This window comes from Melanostigma gelatinosum, assembly GCF_949748355.1.
Source record: "Melanostigma gelatinosum genome assembly, chromosome: 4".
NCBI lineage: Eukaryota > Metazoa > Chordata > Actinopteri > Perciformes > Zoarcidae > Melanostigma > Melanostigma gelatinosum.
Genome location: NC_136637.1, coordinates 23,656,111 through 23,671,378, shown reverse-complemented (window position 1 = coordinate 23,671,378; position 15,268 = coordinate 23,656,111). Strand labels below are relative to the sequence as shown.

The 15,268-nt window shown below is 43.7% G+C and overlaps 1 protein-coding gene across 2 annotated transcripts in view; it reads right to left on the bottom strand.

Annotated features, from left to right (window-relative positions):
* Positions 1-15,268, bottom strand: part of agbl4 (AGBL carboxypeptidase 4) — a gene marked incomplete at its 5' end in the record, with an annotated part of 232,391 nt that overhangs the window by 67,643 nt on the left and 149,480 nt on the right. For both annotated transcript variants that reach the window (XM_079267619.1, XM_079267620.1), the window contains one exon: positions 7,356-7,395. In XM_079267619.1, the coding sequence (XP_079123745.1) occupies positions 7,356-7,395 (40 nt within the window). The remainder of the gene's footprint in view (positions 1-7,355; positions 7,396-15,268) is intronic.

Below are 15,268 nucleotides of genomic sequence, written 5' to 3'. Positions count from 1 at the left end.
CTGCATGCCCAGAAGCAAAGAGAATGCAATAAGTTGTGGATAACACAGTGGGTTGTTTAGAAAGACCACACACACACACACACACACACACACACACACACACACGGAGTTCAAAAACTCAATCCACCAGCCATAACACAGAGACAGAGTGGCATCAACCTCTATTATCTCGTCCCTATGCTGCTAACACAAAAGGCTCCCTGGAACAAAAATGCAATCAGCCCTCTCGAGGAGGATTTGCTCCACAGCGGTGCTCAGCAACACTGGTGGCTCTGCTGGTGACAAAGAAATAATCTCAGAGCCCACAGCCTGTTTACTGCCTTCATCACATCGCCCTTTTAGAAAGCGGACGGACAGAGTCTGTGTTTCTCTGTTGTCATTTACTGTCCTCTGAGTTTAGCACTCGCTCTCTCTCTCCATCTCTCTCCCCTTTTCTGCATGCAACAACATGAAACACACGGTTGACTGTGTGTACAGTGCGTGAAATTACCGTATTTGCGACACAGGGAATATTGACTCTAAGCATTAGCAATATATGCTTGACTTAGGCTGGAGAAAGGTTTTAAATAATTGTTTTGTGGCAAATATTTTGGTAATATTTTCAATATTGTGCTGACCCTTCCTTCTGGTCCCGATCTCTCACAGTCCTGCATTCTTCGTCTGGTGAATTATCACACTCGTTCTCCATTTATCAGCATGCTGCTGCTTATTTTGCTACGCTGCTGAGAAGCCTTCAACAAAATCAACTGGAAAATACTCAATATGAAGCGGCCAACGCACCCCTCTCTCTTCCCCCCTCCCCATCCTTCATCTCCTTCTTTGTTTGTTTTATGTGAGTTTTTTTTTTTAAACCACATCAAAATGGAGGCAAAGTAATGAAGAGGAGGGAGATAAAATATGCAAATTCACGGAGAAAGGATATAATTAGGGCAATAATAGGAAGTGTTGTTTTCACAGCTGCTCATTTACACAAAAGCCTGCCCTTTTTTCATATAAATAATGTTCTTCTCTGTTCCTTCTCTCTCTTCTTCCCTTCCTCCCTCCCTCAAGTCTTGTGCTCCACTAAAAACAAATCTCTGCAGCTCCCCAGCCCGAAGCCAGTCAACCACTCAGTGATCGAGCCACCCAGAGATTTCGATCAGCTCAGGTACGTACCACATGCCTGGGTGGCGAGCAGGAGGCTGTACACAGGTTGTTTCAAACGTTTCTTGCCGGGGTCGTCTCCCGAAAGCACCATGGGGTTCGGTTAGGAATAATGTGCAAGAAGCTCATACTTACTTAAAGTATAATATGTGATATTCAGAGCTTTAATAAAGCATCAAACAACGATTTGCTATGTAAAGATATCGTGGAGTAACTCTCCATCTGTGTGTTGTAATCAGAGCTTCTCTGTGCTTTGTTCACATAGCCGGGCCGGCCATGTGGGGCTTTTAGTGCATGTTACTGTATGCGTGCTGTTGTGGAAGATGTCTACGTTCATCGGGAGAAGATCATTTTTGTTCACAAATCAATAATAAAGTCTGAACAAGATTCAAGTTTGTCTTTGTCTGTTTATTCTCTTGCAAGAGGGAAGAAAGCACAACAGCTTATTCTGTGTCAATGCGTCGACGAAGTATCAGACACCACATCATTTATGCATAAGGCCCCCTCCTCTAGATAAATCACAAACAGGTATTTTGACACAGGCTGTCTTGATCTGCTTCATTATCTAGTTTCTGCCAGATGCGTTCAACTGGGAACCAGTTACGGTTTCAAGGTAAGATGGGACTTCCACCTGCAAGTTCCTCATTACTGCATCGTTTTAACCACACGTAAGTTTCGGGTTCACAACACGGACACACAGAGTTCAATATATTTTGCCATTACAGTGCCCCGCTGGCTTGATCACAGCCGTTCGATGGTAAAGTGAGGGCTTAATGAATGAGTGTACGTTTCAGTGCAACACAAAAGGTGTGTCGGTCCGGGCCGATAAAGATCGGCTGATGAAAGTCTGTACATTGGACAAGAAAGAAGCTGGTACACACAAGGGGTTAACTTTCCTTTTTTTCTGTGACAGAACTCCATGGGTACAATTTGCAAGAGGACCAAGAAAAAGACATGGTATTCAAAACAACAACAGCACCCCAACAAAGACATAAACACATGATATATCACTATATGGTTTGGATGGCTGCCCAGAGACTTTCATCTGGAGAAATGGAAGCTATTAAATGGCTGAGAGAAGGCCAGGCTGGTGCATTGTGTAAATTAGAGCAAACTCTGTTGACCCCACGTTCACACTGCAGACAATTTACTTCGAAGTAATCCCCCGTTTTCAGACACGTATTATGAAAAATAGAAAAGGCGGTGTTAATGCTGGTACTTCCTGGAGAATGCAAGGCTCATGGGAGTCCAACATTTGGTCATCCCTGCACATACACATAGAAAAACAAGCAAAAACATTTGTTTAATTTAAAGATCTATCAGACATATTTTTGTATTTCTTTAGTCTGAGGTTGGTGCTTGTCTTGTTTTCGTCAACCATAATACGTTTGGGCAGATAACAAACTTGTTGCTGATGGCTAAGCTTTCTGCAATAACAGCCAAACTAATTTCCACGGCTCCCTGATTTGAGCAAATGTAAGTGTCATCCTGGTAAAAAAAACAACAACTTAATTTCCATGTCTACTGTACTGGTGAAAGTGTGAAACAGATCAGACATCTCGCTGTATGCCAATCATCAGTTGAAGCCTAATGTGAGAAGATAAAGTACCAACTTGACGTCCACATCACGACTGTTCATCGAGACACAACACGGGAGGGCTTTCTTCAGCACACTGCAGATTCCTTCAAATGAATGTCATCACTAACTACCAGAACTGGGTATATCAGCTACTGCGGTGTGTAAAGTAAATGCACTTGTGACAGTAAAGATACATCCTGTACCAACCACCACCGCGTTGTCAGTTTGGTTGTAATGTGTTCTATTGAAGACCACAATTGAGCTGCTTTTATTGTTTGTGTATTCAATGTATCCGCTGGATACCCCACTGGACTCCTGAAAACCATAAGATCTTTCCATTTCTTTAAAATATGTATTGGAATTTGAATTGAGCAACATGAACTGATGTTTTTCCTGCTTTGATTTTGTTTTATAAAGCCCGACTAGGGGGTTTTCAATGGAAAAACTAAGGCTGAAATAATTATGATTGTGACCATCAGCTCCATACTTAATACATTTGTTCATATTGTGCATATACTCATGCACTCACGTGCTCAATTTACATATTTCCACATGTAGAAAGAAAGATTCAGACATTTGATAGTGAGCAGCAAGCTGAGCAGAATGTGCCCTCTGCCCTCTAATGTACAGTGGTTTTGTGAGGAGAGAGCAGAGCAGGAAACACAAAGACTGTCTAAAGAGAGGCTCGAATGAAGAGCAATTCTTTTCTGTTCCGACAGAAGCAGCGGGGAAATCGAGATACAATAAGAGAAGTGATCGAGTGAAAGAGACCAAAGTGAGAGAAGAGATCTGAGAGCTGCCTACTAACTTCCGCCGCTTCATCGCTTTAGTTTAGACACACACGCGCGCGCTGCACGCATCTGAAAAGTGTGTTCACGAGTAACCACCCACGCCCACCCACACACACCCACACACACACACCCACACACACAGACACACACAGAGACACACCCACACACACACACACACACAGCCATTCTCTGAAATCTGCCCAGATCTCATGAATATGATTGACCTTTTTTTCCACTGTAATGCTGAGAGCGCATAAAGGGGGAAAGGAGAAACTAAACAGAGGCAAGCAGAGTTCATTTAGAACAACACATTATTGGGTGCTGACTGCAGATATGGAAAAGGACAATCTAATCGATAAACCAAAGGAATGACAATGGCCTCTCCAATCAATGCCTGCACCCCATTTTCTCACTGTGAAAAGACAAAGCCTTCCATGCAGGTGTTTTTGTTGTTTTTGTTTTGTGCTGCCTGCACCTGTGTGTGTGTGTGTGTTTGTGTACATGCTCGTGTGCATATGTGTGTGTGTGTGTGTGTGTGTGTGTGTACCTGGCTGCTGCTGTGGTGGAACAGTTGCCAGGACTAATCATTATTTAGTTGTGGCGGGGCTGGAAAGGTCAGCAGTTTGAAATGTCAGGCTGTGTTCAACAGGAGCCAGATGCAGCCGTGCGCTGCTCAAGTGTCCAATTAAAGAGGGCCGAGTGAGGTTTGAGTGGGTCTGTGTGTGTGTGTGTGAGAGTGAGTGTGAATGCGTGTGTGTGAAATGCGAAAGAGGGAGCAAAGGGATGCCGTGCGCTTTTTGTTCCCCACTACGTGCGTGCACCAGAGCTTTATGTAAAGTACATATGCACTCGATTAGATGTGTGGGAACACATGTGTACGTGTGAATCATTTCTCAGGGTGGCTAATGAACGCCATTAGAGACAGAGGCCAACAGAGCAGCAGGGGCAGAATCCTCATCGAATCCCTTTCTCTCAGACACACACACAGCACGTCACGAAGCCACTTGAGCCTATTAGTGTGTTCACACCCTGTGATTGCTGCTGCTGCTGGCAATGCCATGAAGACCAGACGAAGAGAGGTGAAGGACGGATAGAGAAAGGAGGGCATATCACAAAACAAAAAGGGCAACGTGAGAATATGAGATGGCAAATAAATACAGGTATGTAATGAGAGACGCTAAGTCCAATGGACAGAGGGAGACGCGCCAACAGCAGAAGGAAAGTTACCTCGTGGGAGGATGACAAGGAGAAAGGGAGAAAGGGAGCGGAAACTCCTTTAATCTGCAGGGAGGAGAGGACGTCCTGCCTGTGTTTCCCTTTCAGAGTCACTCATCTAAAAGCCTCACCCGCTCTTCATAACAGCCATCATAATAACCTTCGCCGTGTTCAGTGTGTGTGTGTGTGTCCACTCACCCACCGTGAATAACAATAAGCAGCAGGGCAGGATAAAACCTGTCTGCCAAGTTAAGAATATAATGGACTTCCCATCAAGGCCAACAGCAGCCTGAATAATGACCTGCAATCATTTACACAGCACACTGAGCTCTATACTGGTCAGAGGAAGAAACCCTTCAGTGAGAAATAATTGAAAGCTATTCCAGTCGATGTAGGGTCCCTCTATGGGTGTAGACGAAACCCCAAAGGAGGGTAGTTATACTGGAATGTATTGTGAGCTCATCCAAAGAGGGAGCTGCAACGTAACAACAAAAAGATGTATTAAGAACACCGGAATGGGATGTAGTGACTGTAACAGTTTCATTTTAACAGGGCATTTTATTATCACCAGTAAAACACTCTGTAGCAAAAGAAAAGACTTTGCTCCGTATTTATCAGGTTGTCGTGCCATTTTACATTTTTTAAAGTGAGTAAAAGGAGCTTTTAAACTTCAAAACGTCAAAATACCGATGCCTCTATATGACCTACATACGCAAACAAGATCGTCAGTGACAATGTGGGCTATTTCTATCTGGTTCCACCAGAAGCTCCTTCTGCTCAGGCAGCAACCAACCCGCCTTCAAGCTGCTGTCTGAGCTACGACACCACGCTGCCGGGCCCGCTGGAGGGTTCGGGAGGCACGGAGAACCAGAACCGGGACTTAAAATGAGAGGTTTTCAAAAGGGACTCTGGTGCTCGCAAACACGACTGCTTTTGTCCCCTGGGACCAAAATCAACACAGTAAGTGAGACCATGAAGCGCTTTGGTTTGTTGCTGCATACTGGCTAACCAGGAAAGTAAAAGAACCTTGGTGAGTACAGCAGCTTTGCAAAGCATTCAGATCCCTTTGCTGTTTGTGTTGCATTTCATTTAAGTCAATCAATTAAGTCACTCTAACGAGGCCCTACAGAGACCTTTAAGGCAGCGGGAGCTTAAATGGAAGTCACACTTCCTGTGACTGTTAACGTAACAAAAAATAGAGCAAGTACAGTAGTGGAAAAGTAAGAGTCACATGATGATGTAAGCTGCAGTATCTAAAAAGTCCTGAAAATCATTAACAATCATTTAAATGATGTGTTTTAGATATGACATACAGAGCATGATTCTAAAACTCAGCGGCCTATTTTATTGCCTGGAATTCATTCAGAACTTGATTTTGGTTGATAGTTTTTAAGAAATATTTCCCTTTAGTATCAGAAGTAAAGTGCAATGACATCCCAGCGACTGGTGCAGTATTCACCCAAACAGCGAGTGCTTTTATGAGAATGGCTGGAAAAGAGTTTGCTCTGAGTAGATCACATTTGTCAGCCCATCTGGAGTTGACCAACCTCAAAGCATGAGGAGAAATACCCTCAGCTCTAATGAGACACAAACAAAGAAACAAGTAAACCGCGTTCAGATGCCTCAAACATGAAACAGGGTGACTGCAGCATGTTGCTGCATGGACATGAAATGGTGACAGTCCATCAGGAACACAACCAGTAAATGAACACTTTCTGAGGTCAGTTTCATTCAAATGAGTTGTTGTATACACGCACACATGTTAGCATATAATGCTATATGACAATCTAATCCCTCCCTCATGTCTTTGTCTCACTTCCCAGCCCTTTATTTCTCACCGCCAAACTGTCCATGGGGGAGTCTTGCCTCTGCTCAGGGCCTAAGAAACCCCGGTCTCATCACATAGGCATTATTCTAATCAAAGCATATTAGAACATCCAGATATTTTAGGCATATGGGTCTCTGTGTCCTCATCGCCATCCCCATCTGCTTCTCCTCTCCCATCTTACGAATTTCTCCTCGCGTTACATCTCAGCAGATCCCTCGTTCTCGCGGCCGCCTCTCTACAGAACGAGGCTGGCATAGATTTCTAACAGCGCCACTTCGTTTGTGACACGTTTCCAGTCAAACTTGGAGCACCACACGGACCGTCTCCGACTGTAGCAGTCAGACACGTCTGAGGTGCATATTGGATATTCAACATATAAATAATACACGCGAGAGACTTACAGACCTGTATTTATGTGGGTTTAAAGTGTCTGGAGTGTGTGTCTGTAGAGCATGAAGCATGTCAGTTGTGTTCAAGCTTCCGCTTCAGGGTTTTCCACAGCACAAGCACCATGTTATCTGCGCTGGTCCTACAACATGTGCAGTAATGTTTGTGGAGGAAAGCAACATCCAGAAAACAGCTTGTGACCCGTTTAGCATTTAGAAGTAGGTTAGAGGGAAATGCTTTACTGGCATGTTTCTGTCTACTCCGTAGCATGCCACATGGAAAACATGGAAAGAACACACTGACGCTGGGCTTCCAATGGGAGGAGCATCACGGTGCAGTTTTACATCAGTGGTGTTGAAGTAGAGAGCTGGACTGTGGGCGAAAGTGAAGTCGTAAGATCTCAGGGACTTACCAGTGTTGGTGATGGTTAACAGGTCGAGACGCCGTTGTTGCTGGAAAAAAAAAAGAGGACAAATGTCATCAATTACTATCTTGCATTCTTACAGAAAATCGATGAATCAATCTCATGTAAACCATATAGGTTTAGTTTGCTCAGTAGTACAACCTTTTGCAGTAGCTTATTTCAATTCACCTGCAGATTATATCTGGAGGTTATTTATTTAGGACGATTTCAGATGTCCCTGTCCTGTTTGACTGCTGTCTGACAGCTGTCAACGCAGAGACAACTCCTTACACTTTATTCAAAGTTGACTCGGTCGTATTTCTTTGCAATATCCTATTGAATTAGAGACACGGTGTCATCATTTATACAAAATAGTTTGAGCTACTTCTTCCAAATAACTCAAAGGTACTTCTGTCAGGGTAAGTCTAGTTTAACATTCAATGTCTAGAATACAAGCTTGTACAAATACACTTTCAAAGTGGTTTCCTCACTCGCGCACATGTAAGTGTGACCTCGTGGGTTTTGATGGAGTATGTTTGAAAGTGTGCGTAATTTTACACTTGATGTCTCCAGCAGCTGAGAAGGAGTCTAGAGGAGGTGCTATGGCTGGCAGCCCCTCTCTTTAACCTGCCCCCCCCCCCCATCACACACACACACCCTTGACTGTTGAGCACTGCAGTAATCAACACCTCAGCCCTCCTCATCTACCAGTCCCTCAGGAGAGAAGATCTTCACGTCCTAGGAAAGGATGAAGGGTTTCTGTGTGTGTGTGTGTGTGTGTGTGTGTGTGAGTGAGACACAGTATGGCTAGGTCACAGTCAAAGCCAGCTTTTAGGACCAGACTCCATTAACATTCAAACACCATACTAACCAGTTGCTGAGAGGGATAAGCAAAGAGACTCTCACATACTCCTTCTCTACTCACATCCAGTGATGCCTGAGTGGGACTTTCTGATCGGCTACCAAACACTTATTGTATATTTAACATGAAGCAGATACTCTTACTCAGAGTGACTTCAAATATACTGTATGAGTGGAAAGGGCACAGGAATAACTTCAAATACCAGTTCCCCAACATTGTAGCAATATCAAAGAACAGAGAAGTAGTGCTCTGACATGCTTTTCTCTCATTGAGAGCAATAATCAGTTATTTATAGGTTAAGTTAGGGTTTGGCGTGTGTTGTCTGCTAAATTTGAGTTCTTCCTGTATGTAATGTCAAAGCGTCAACAGATGTAAATTGACTTCTAGTTAACTCAGCTGCAATTACTTTTAATCATGCGCTGTCCACACAAACCTAAATAGTACATTTCATTTCATTAAAATGAAGGGAGTACTTCAGTTATTTAGTATTGTATATCCATAAAATCTAAGGGACTTGTGTTTGACAGATTTAAGAAATTTAAAAAGCAGCCAAGACCAACATGAGCTGTACTTTAGTCCCTATGGGTCACGCTCCAAAACACTGGATCCTTGGCCTCAGTAAATTGACTTTGACTGCAGAATGCCCCTTTAATTAAAATTATATTAGAGACTAATGCATGATTTATAAGCAATAGAAGTAATTTATTGACATGTTCTTGCAGGAACAATTGCTTTTTATGTTTATTTAATTGAAATTGAAATATATTTAGAATGTACTTAAATGTTTTACTGAGTAGAATTCAGACTGGAAAGTGAGCAAAGAATTCAAATGAAAGCTGTTGCGATGGACAAACTGAATACATTTTTCCAAAGTTGCAAAATGCGGCGGCGATACCACTCAATGCAGAAAGGGTGGTGTCAGAGGCTCTTTGGAGAGCTGAGTCTTCAGTCAAGTACCAAAAAGGGGCGAATGATACTTGTGACAGAGGGAAGGTCACTTCAGCACCGGGGAGGCAGAAAAGAAAGAAGATGCTTCCTGAGTACGACAGTGTTAGAATTAGTTAGATAAGGTTTATTGGCTTATTCTGCCACAACTTAAGCGTATATACTCGCGCAGCATCTGCACCCGTAAAGATATGGCTCTAGTGCGTTGTGTGTGGTGTGTGGCGATGGAGGAGGAGGTGTGGATGCTGAGGTGGGTGACCATGTAAGCAGTAGAGGTCACTATGACAACATGAGACACAGAGCAACAAGAGTGCCAGCTGAGATCATAGGGTCCTCCGCTACACGCTCACTCACACAATGTACACTCGCATGGCTCCACCCTCAACCTCCAACTCTCTCTCACACACACACACACTCACACACACACACACACGCAGCTACTTCCACCTGTAGAGGCCGCTGACTCTCAGTTAGATATGGAGCTGCAGAAGGAATCAATATAAGAGAAACATTTACACCACTTCTCACTGCTGCTGTACAGAGGATGCCTTGATTAGAATGACTATTGGCCACCATTACACCCTCAACTACAGTGGAAAATACTACACCACAAATGTGTCTTTGGCGTTGAAACCCTACAGGTGAATTAAAATGTCTCGGCAAAATCAACTCTGTCTGTCCAAGTTAATTAACTTAGTGACTAATTAGTAGACATCTTCTTTTTCCATCCCTTTTTCAGTTTTTAATGTTGTGAATTATACTGTACACTACATCAATTAACTCAAATAAAAGTGTACTACAACAGTACTGAATGATAGTTTACAGTATAAAAAACAAATGCATGTCTGTCCTGTCCAAACCTGCTGGAAATGGATGAGGTTGATCACTTGGATTGTGTAGCACCCTCTACTGGCTCTTCACTTCTCTGCAAGTGAGTCCAGAGTGGACCTTCTACTAAAGCATCGAAAAATAATTTCTTACTTCATGTTATTGTATGAATACAAAAGACCGTAGATGTATGGAATCAAGAAGACACTCACATATGTGCACACAACATGCCAAGGAGCTTCTAAACTAGACGTAATTTTAAAATCATCTTTATATACACACACACACACACACACACACACACACACACACACACACACACACCCACACACACACACACACACTCTGTAACCAGCAGATGAAAAGGTGTGAGCGCCTTTCAGTACTTATACACAGATAATGAATCTCTGGTAGAGAATTACAACGCACAACCACTGCTCTCTCTTCCTGCTGCTTTTGTTAGTCCTTTACATGGATAAGGTGCTGAGTGTTCCTTAGGAGGGAGAGAGACACACACACACACACACACACACACACACACACACACACACACACAAGAGTGTAAGTGAGAGTGGGGGGATCTGACACCGGGAGAATTACATTAGCAGAAGCATTTCAGGGCAGAAAATGGGATTGAATTTATCTTTATCAAACACAGCCAAGAGCTGAGGGATCACACCCTGGTTGAAGCCAACCCGGCCTCAGAGTGGCTGGCCACGGCCCTCTCACTTACCATAATGACCAAACACCCACTGCAGTAAACCCACAACAAAGTATCTACTATTGATAAAATGCTTGATTGGTGGGGTTCAGTATCTTTTGGAATTTGAGTGTCACAAAGTTATACTTTCTCATGGCTGACAGCCGAACAGATTCTAATTGGACTGACCTGATGCAGTAGGCCACACTTGTATAGAACTCCAAGAAGGTTAAATCATTCTTTGCAAAAAGCTGTCTGGCTGAGGTACACAGATGTTTACCACAGGTGAATCTAGACTGGACGTGCCAGTCGAAGTGTTATAGGTCAGAAAACAAGGAAGCAGTTGGGAGCCAGAGGTGACGGCCACTCCAGCTGTCACGGTAGTCGAGCCAGCCAGCGTGGACTCTGGGGCTCTGTGGCCAGCAGCACAGTAAACAATGCTACAGACCAACAGACCGGAGTCTCAAATTACCTTAGAATGGCTACAATGTTACTTGAGAAGATCATTTAGTTTTATTTGTCTCGGCATGATATCTGAGCAGGAAGCCAGTGCTTCTATTCTTGGATGTTTTATGAGTGCAGATCTTCAAAGACTTCAAACTAATGTAAAATTGATATTCTGACTGAAAGACAAACTGCTCAGTGTATAGAAATGTCTATCAGATTATCTTGTTTTTAGTCTGTCTTGAATATTTAAAAATATTTTTCTTATATAATAAATAGTCTTCTAATTTGACTCTGACAACCCCCCGAAAGAAATCTATAACGTTCTAATCACTATAAATATGGTCATTAGCGATGCCACCATCCTGATCTGGGTGGGAAGGGAAGAAGAAGGCGAGGGGGTTAAATGAAGTGACAGCAATGGAAAAGCCATTAATGCACTAAACCCCTATTTTATGACGAAATTAAATATCTACCCAAAACCCATTTGCCAACATTTCCTCCAGAATTTACGTTTGATATTTGCTGATTGTTATCACAGGGGAAAAAAAGAGAGAGGGGAAGTAGAATGAGAGGAGAAGAGACAGAGCCATCAAAGAGGGGTGGGGGGGGGGAGAAACTAAAATCCCAGCCATCATTTTGTTGCTCATTTCAAATTAATTTAAAGCAGATACGGCTAAATTACACAGCCATTATGATTATTATTATTATTAGTGGTAGTAGTACTATGTTATTGTAAATTAATGGTATATCGGTGTGTTCTTCACTACAAGCGAGTTATCATGTGATCCATTGTTAAAATGAAAATAATGATTCAAGCTTCTTTAAGGAATGAACATGATTTAATACGAGTATGTTGGGTTACTGGCCTTTTGTTTGAATGCAACGTTGACGTTACAGCTTGCTAAGTACATTCATTATTGCCGTGTGCTGTGATCCTATGTTACCCTTCTGCTCTCTTGATGAGGTCACGTACAGGAAACAAGCATCTGCATCCAGTCCCACTGCTGTCTCCTGTGAACCATGAAAACACACACACACACACACACACACTCAAACACCCCCCTATCATATATCCAGGGTCAGGGCAAGGGTTGATGCTTGATGGGGTGGTGAGCGAGAGAATCGTTGTAAACAGCCTGACTCATCTTCCATCTTCCTCTCAACTCGGCTGTCCACCTCAGCTGACACTTAATCTGAGTCACCAGTTTCCCTTCTGTGTATTCTCATACAGCTACCCCCTCCGCCCCCCCCCCCCCCCCACCCAACACACACACACACTGCCTGGATGTGTAGTCTGTGTGTCTTACTGCATCTTAGTCATCGTCCCTTGGTAACAAAGAGGGGAGGTGAGGTAAGCATGAGCTAATGGGATGAGCTTCTTAAGGGTACGTTCGGGTGTGGCTGTCTAGCCCACTAAGAGCGGTTACATCATAATGTGAGAGGAACACAGGTGTTCAAAATGCATAAATGCTAAAATCAGAAAATGTAAAACCATAGTTAAAGATCAAGAAATTAATGGATTACACCTGTAGATAAGAAAACATTTAGCAGATACAAATTTTCGAGAAGTATCAAGAACCACTGAAAGTACAAAAAAAAATAATTCACCACTCCTCCGTTTCGGTAGAAAAATGGCTACTCGCCAGCAGAAATGCGATCGTGTCTCCACTTGCACGACAGTGTCAGGAAATGTGTGCTGTGGCCCTGAGAGGAGGAGAGAGAAGATGGGGTGCAGAGGGGATGGAGAGCAGGCTTTGCGTGACCAGGAGCCCTTGGTTAAAAATACAACAAACCAAATAAAAGATTTATTCCTTCTGAGAGCGGAGAGCAGCTTCCTCTTGAGCGGAGGGAGAGGACAGCCGCGGCCACCTGCACAGGGCACGCGGTCCTCCCTGCTGCTGCCGTTATTGCTCTCCCTCGAACACTGCAGTAATCTGATAATGTGCACCACAGCAGGTCTGCACAGATAATGCATGTAGTTGATGCTGACACATGAACATGCGGGCATGCAGTCATACATACACATACTGTACGCATATGGCCATACAGGCACACGTACCGCAGGCACTTCACGCCGTGCCACAGACTTTTCTCAGAGCAGTTTAAAAACATGATTCAATTTCATCTTGATGGCATTAAATATTCATGAAGACCAATTAAAAAAGCAGCGTTTCCTGCAGCTTTCTATCATACGCAGCCTGTCAAGTCGCCTGCTTTGTGAACACGGACCCCATGGGTCGAGGCTGCATGACCATGGCGCCCCACTTGTCTCTTTTCCAACACTCAAACTTCCACTTTGAAGGCAATAACTTGCTGGTAAAAGCAGCCCAGCTCAGTGTTGTCAAGCCGATGACAACAAAGTGTTCCCTTAGAGCGTGCTCTGAGGCTAGGGCGGACAGTGGCCTCACTAAAGTAGGTGTGTTGTCAACGTTAGACTGATGGTGTGCAAGTTTGACAAGTGCATTACTGCCTGTGACACACAACTTGAAAAGCCTTTCTGGATACAAGGCACACAATGTCAGGCAGTGTATGGTGGCCAGTGTGCTGAATTAGTTTGGTTCCAGAGCCAGCAGCATGTGTAGAATTAGCCGTCTGCTGGTCAATGGACATCCCACCAGATGCCCATGCATCTCTTTGAGGCTCACCATGCTGAGCCTGGCTGGCCTCTGTGGACCATGTGGGCCACGGGGGAGTTTCCCTTCAGCTACCAGGTCTGGCTTCATAAGAGGGGCCATGTCACCCTGGACAACATTCAATACATTCAAGAGGAGTTGTCCAGCATAGAACCATGAACCACTGAAAATGTGAGAAGCAATAATAAACCTATTTGGTCACATGGCATCAATTATTGGAACGGTTTGTGGATTTGGCTGAAATTAGCTGCCAATTAAATCAACTGCAACTGTCCAACTGTTCACATTCTGTAGAGTTCTAGTTTTACCTATGCTTTGCACATATCGTGTGTGTGTGTGTGTGTGTGTGCCTTTGCCTGAAAGACGCAAACAAACGCATGTGTGCCAAAATGGGTAACCGAAGAGCCCCTGCTGAGCCAAGAGTTTCCTCTGTGACCTGGCAAAGAATCGATGACAGCATCTTGACACTGGGGACCAATCAATGACTTGAGGACACTGATAGCATACTTGATAGCTCAACACACAATTGTACTCATACGCACACACGCAGAGAAGGACTCTGTTCTATCATCATTTCCCCATTGGGCTGTGATTGACCCCTGCCTGATGGAGTGCAGGTCTAGTGACCTGGTATTTACCAGCGAACGCCGAATCAATGCACTCCCAGCGGCAGACCCACAGTCAGGACAACTCCACAGCACTACGGAGCAGAGACCAAGGCCGAGTTGTTCCAGCATTACAGGGGGAGAGCATAACTCAATTAAAACATATACTCAACATGTTTTGGACTAGATTACCTTTAACCATTCTACAAAGCGGTAGTATGTTCTTTAGGATTGCTGTTTTCTCCTAAAAGGTTCTGTATTGTTAATGTGAAAAGTAATTCATGTGAAATGATGTCTCATCATCATCGATAACATTGTATTGTAACTGTGTGCATGAATACAAGTCTACCACTGGTCTTGCATCACAGTAAAAAGGAGATAGAGGCTGCGGTGTCCTTCATCAACAAGTTGAAGAGAGCAGCTGTTCTATTTTATACAGTAGGTGGTCTCTTCTGCTGCGTAGTAAAACTTTTTTTTATCTTTAGGAAGCACTCCAATGCCGGTAGTATATTGGAAAATCAACCTTGGTTTTATGGTCTTATATTTCCATCATTTTCTGTTTGGGGTGTTCAATCAACTGCGAGAGATGGGAAATGGAACTGAGATTCTTCCATATGGGACTCCTTTCTGTGATGTCAACAAACCTTTGAAGTTTTGCGACTGAAACTTGTGCTCCTTCTCAACGGTGAATATTGACTCGCCAATCACCCTGTCTTCAGACCAACCCGATTGGAGTATCAACAGACAAGATGTAAGGTTGAAAAGTTCAGCCATCTCTCCTCGGGGGCCTAATTGGAGCTGAAGGTCAGGAGACGTGTATGTTCCTGTTGGTTTATTGCCATTATGGATCCAACAAGAGTGGTGCATGTGTATGTGTGAAAGCCGGCGAACAATTCTCCTCT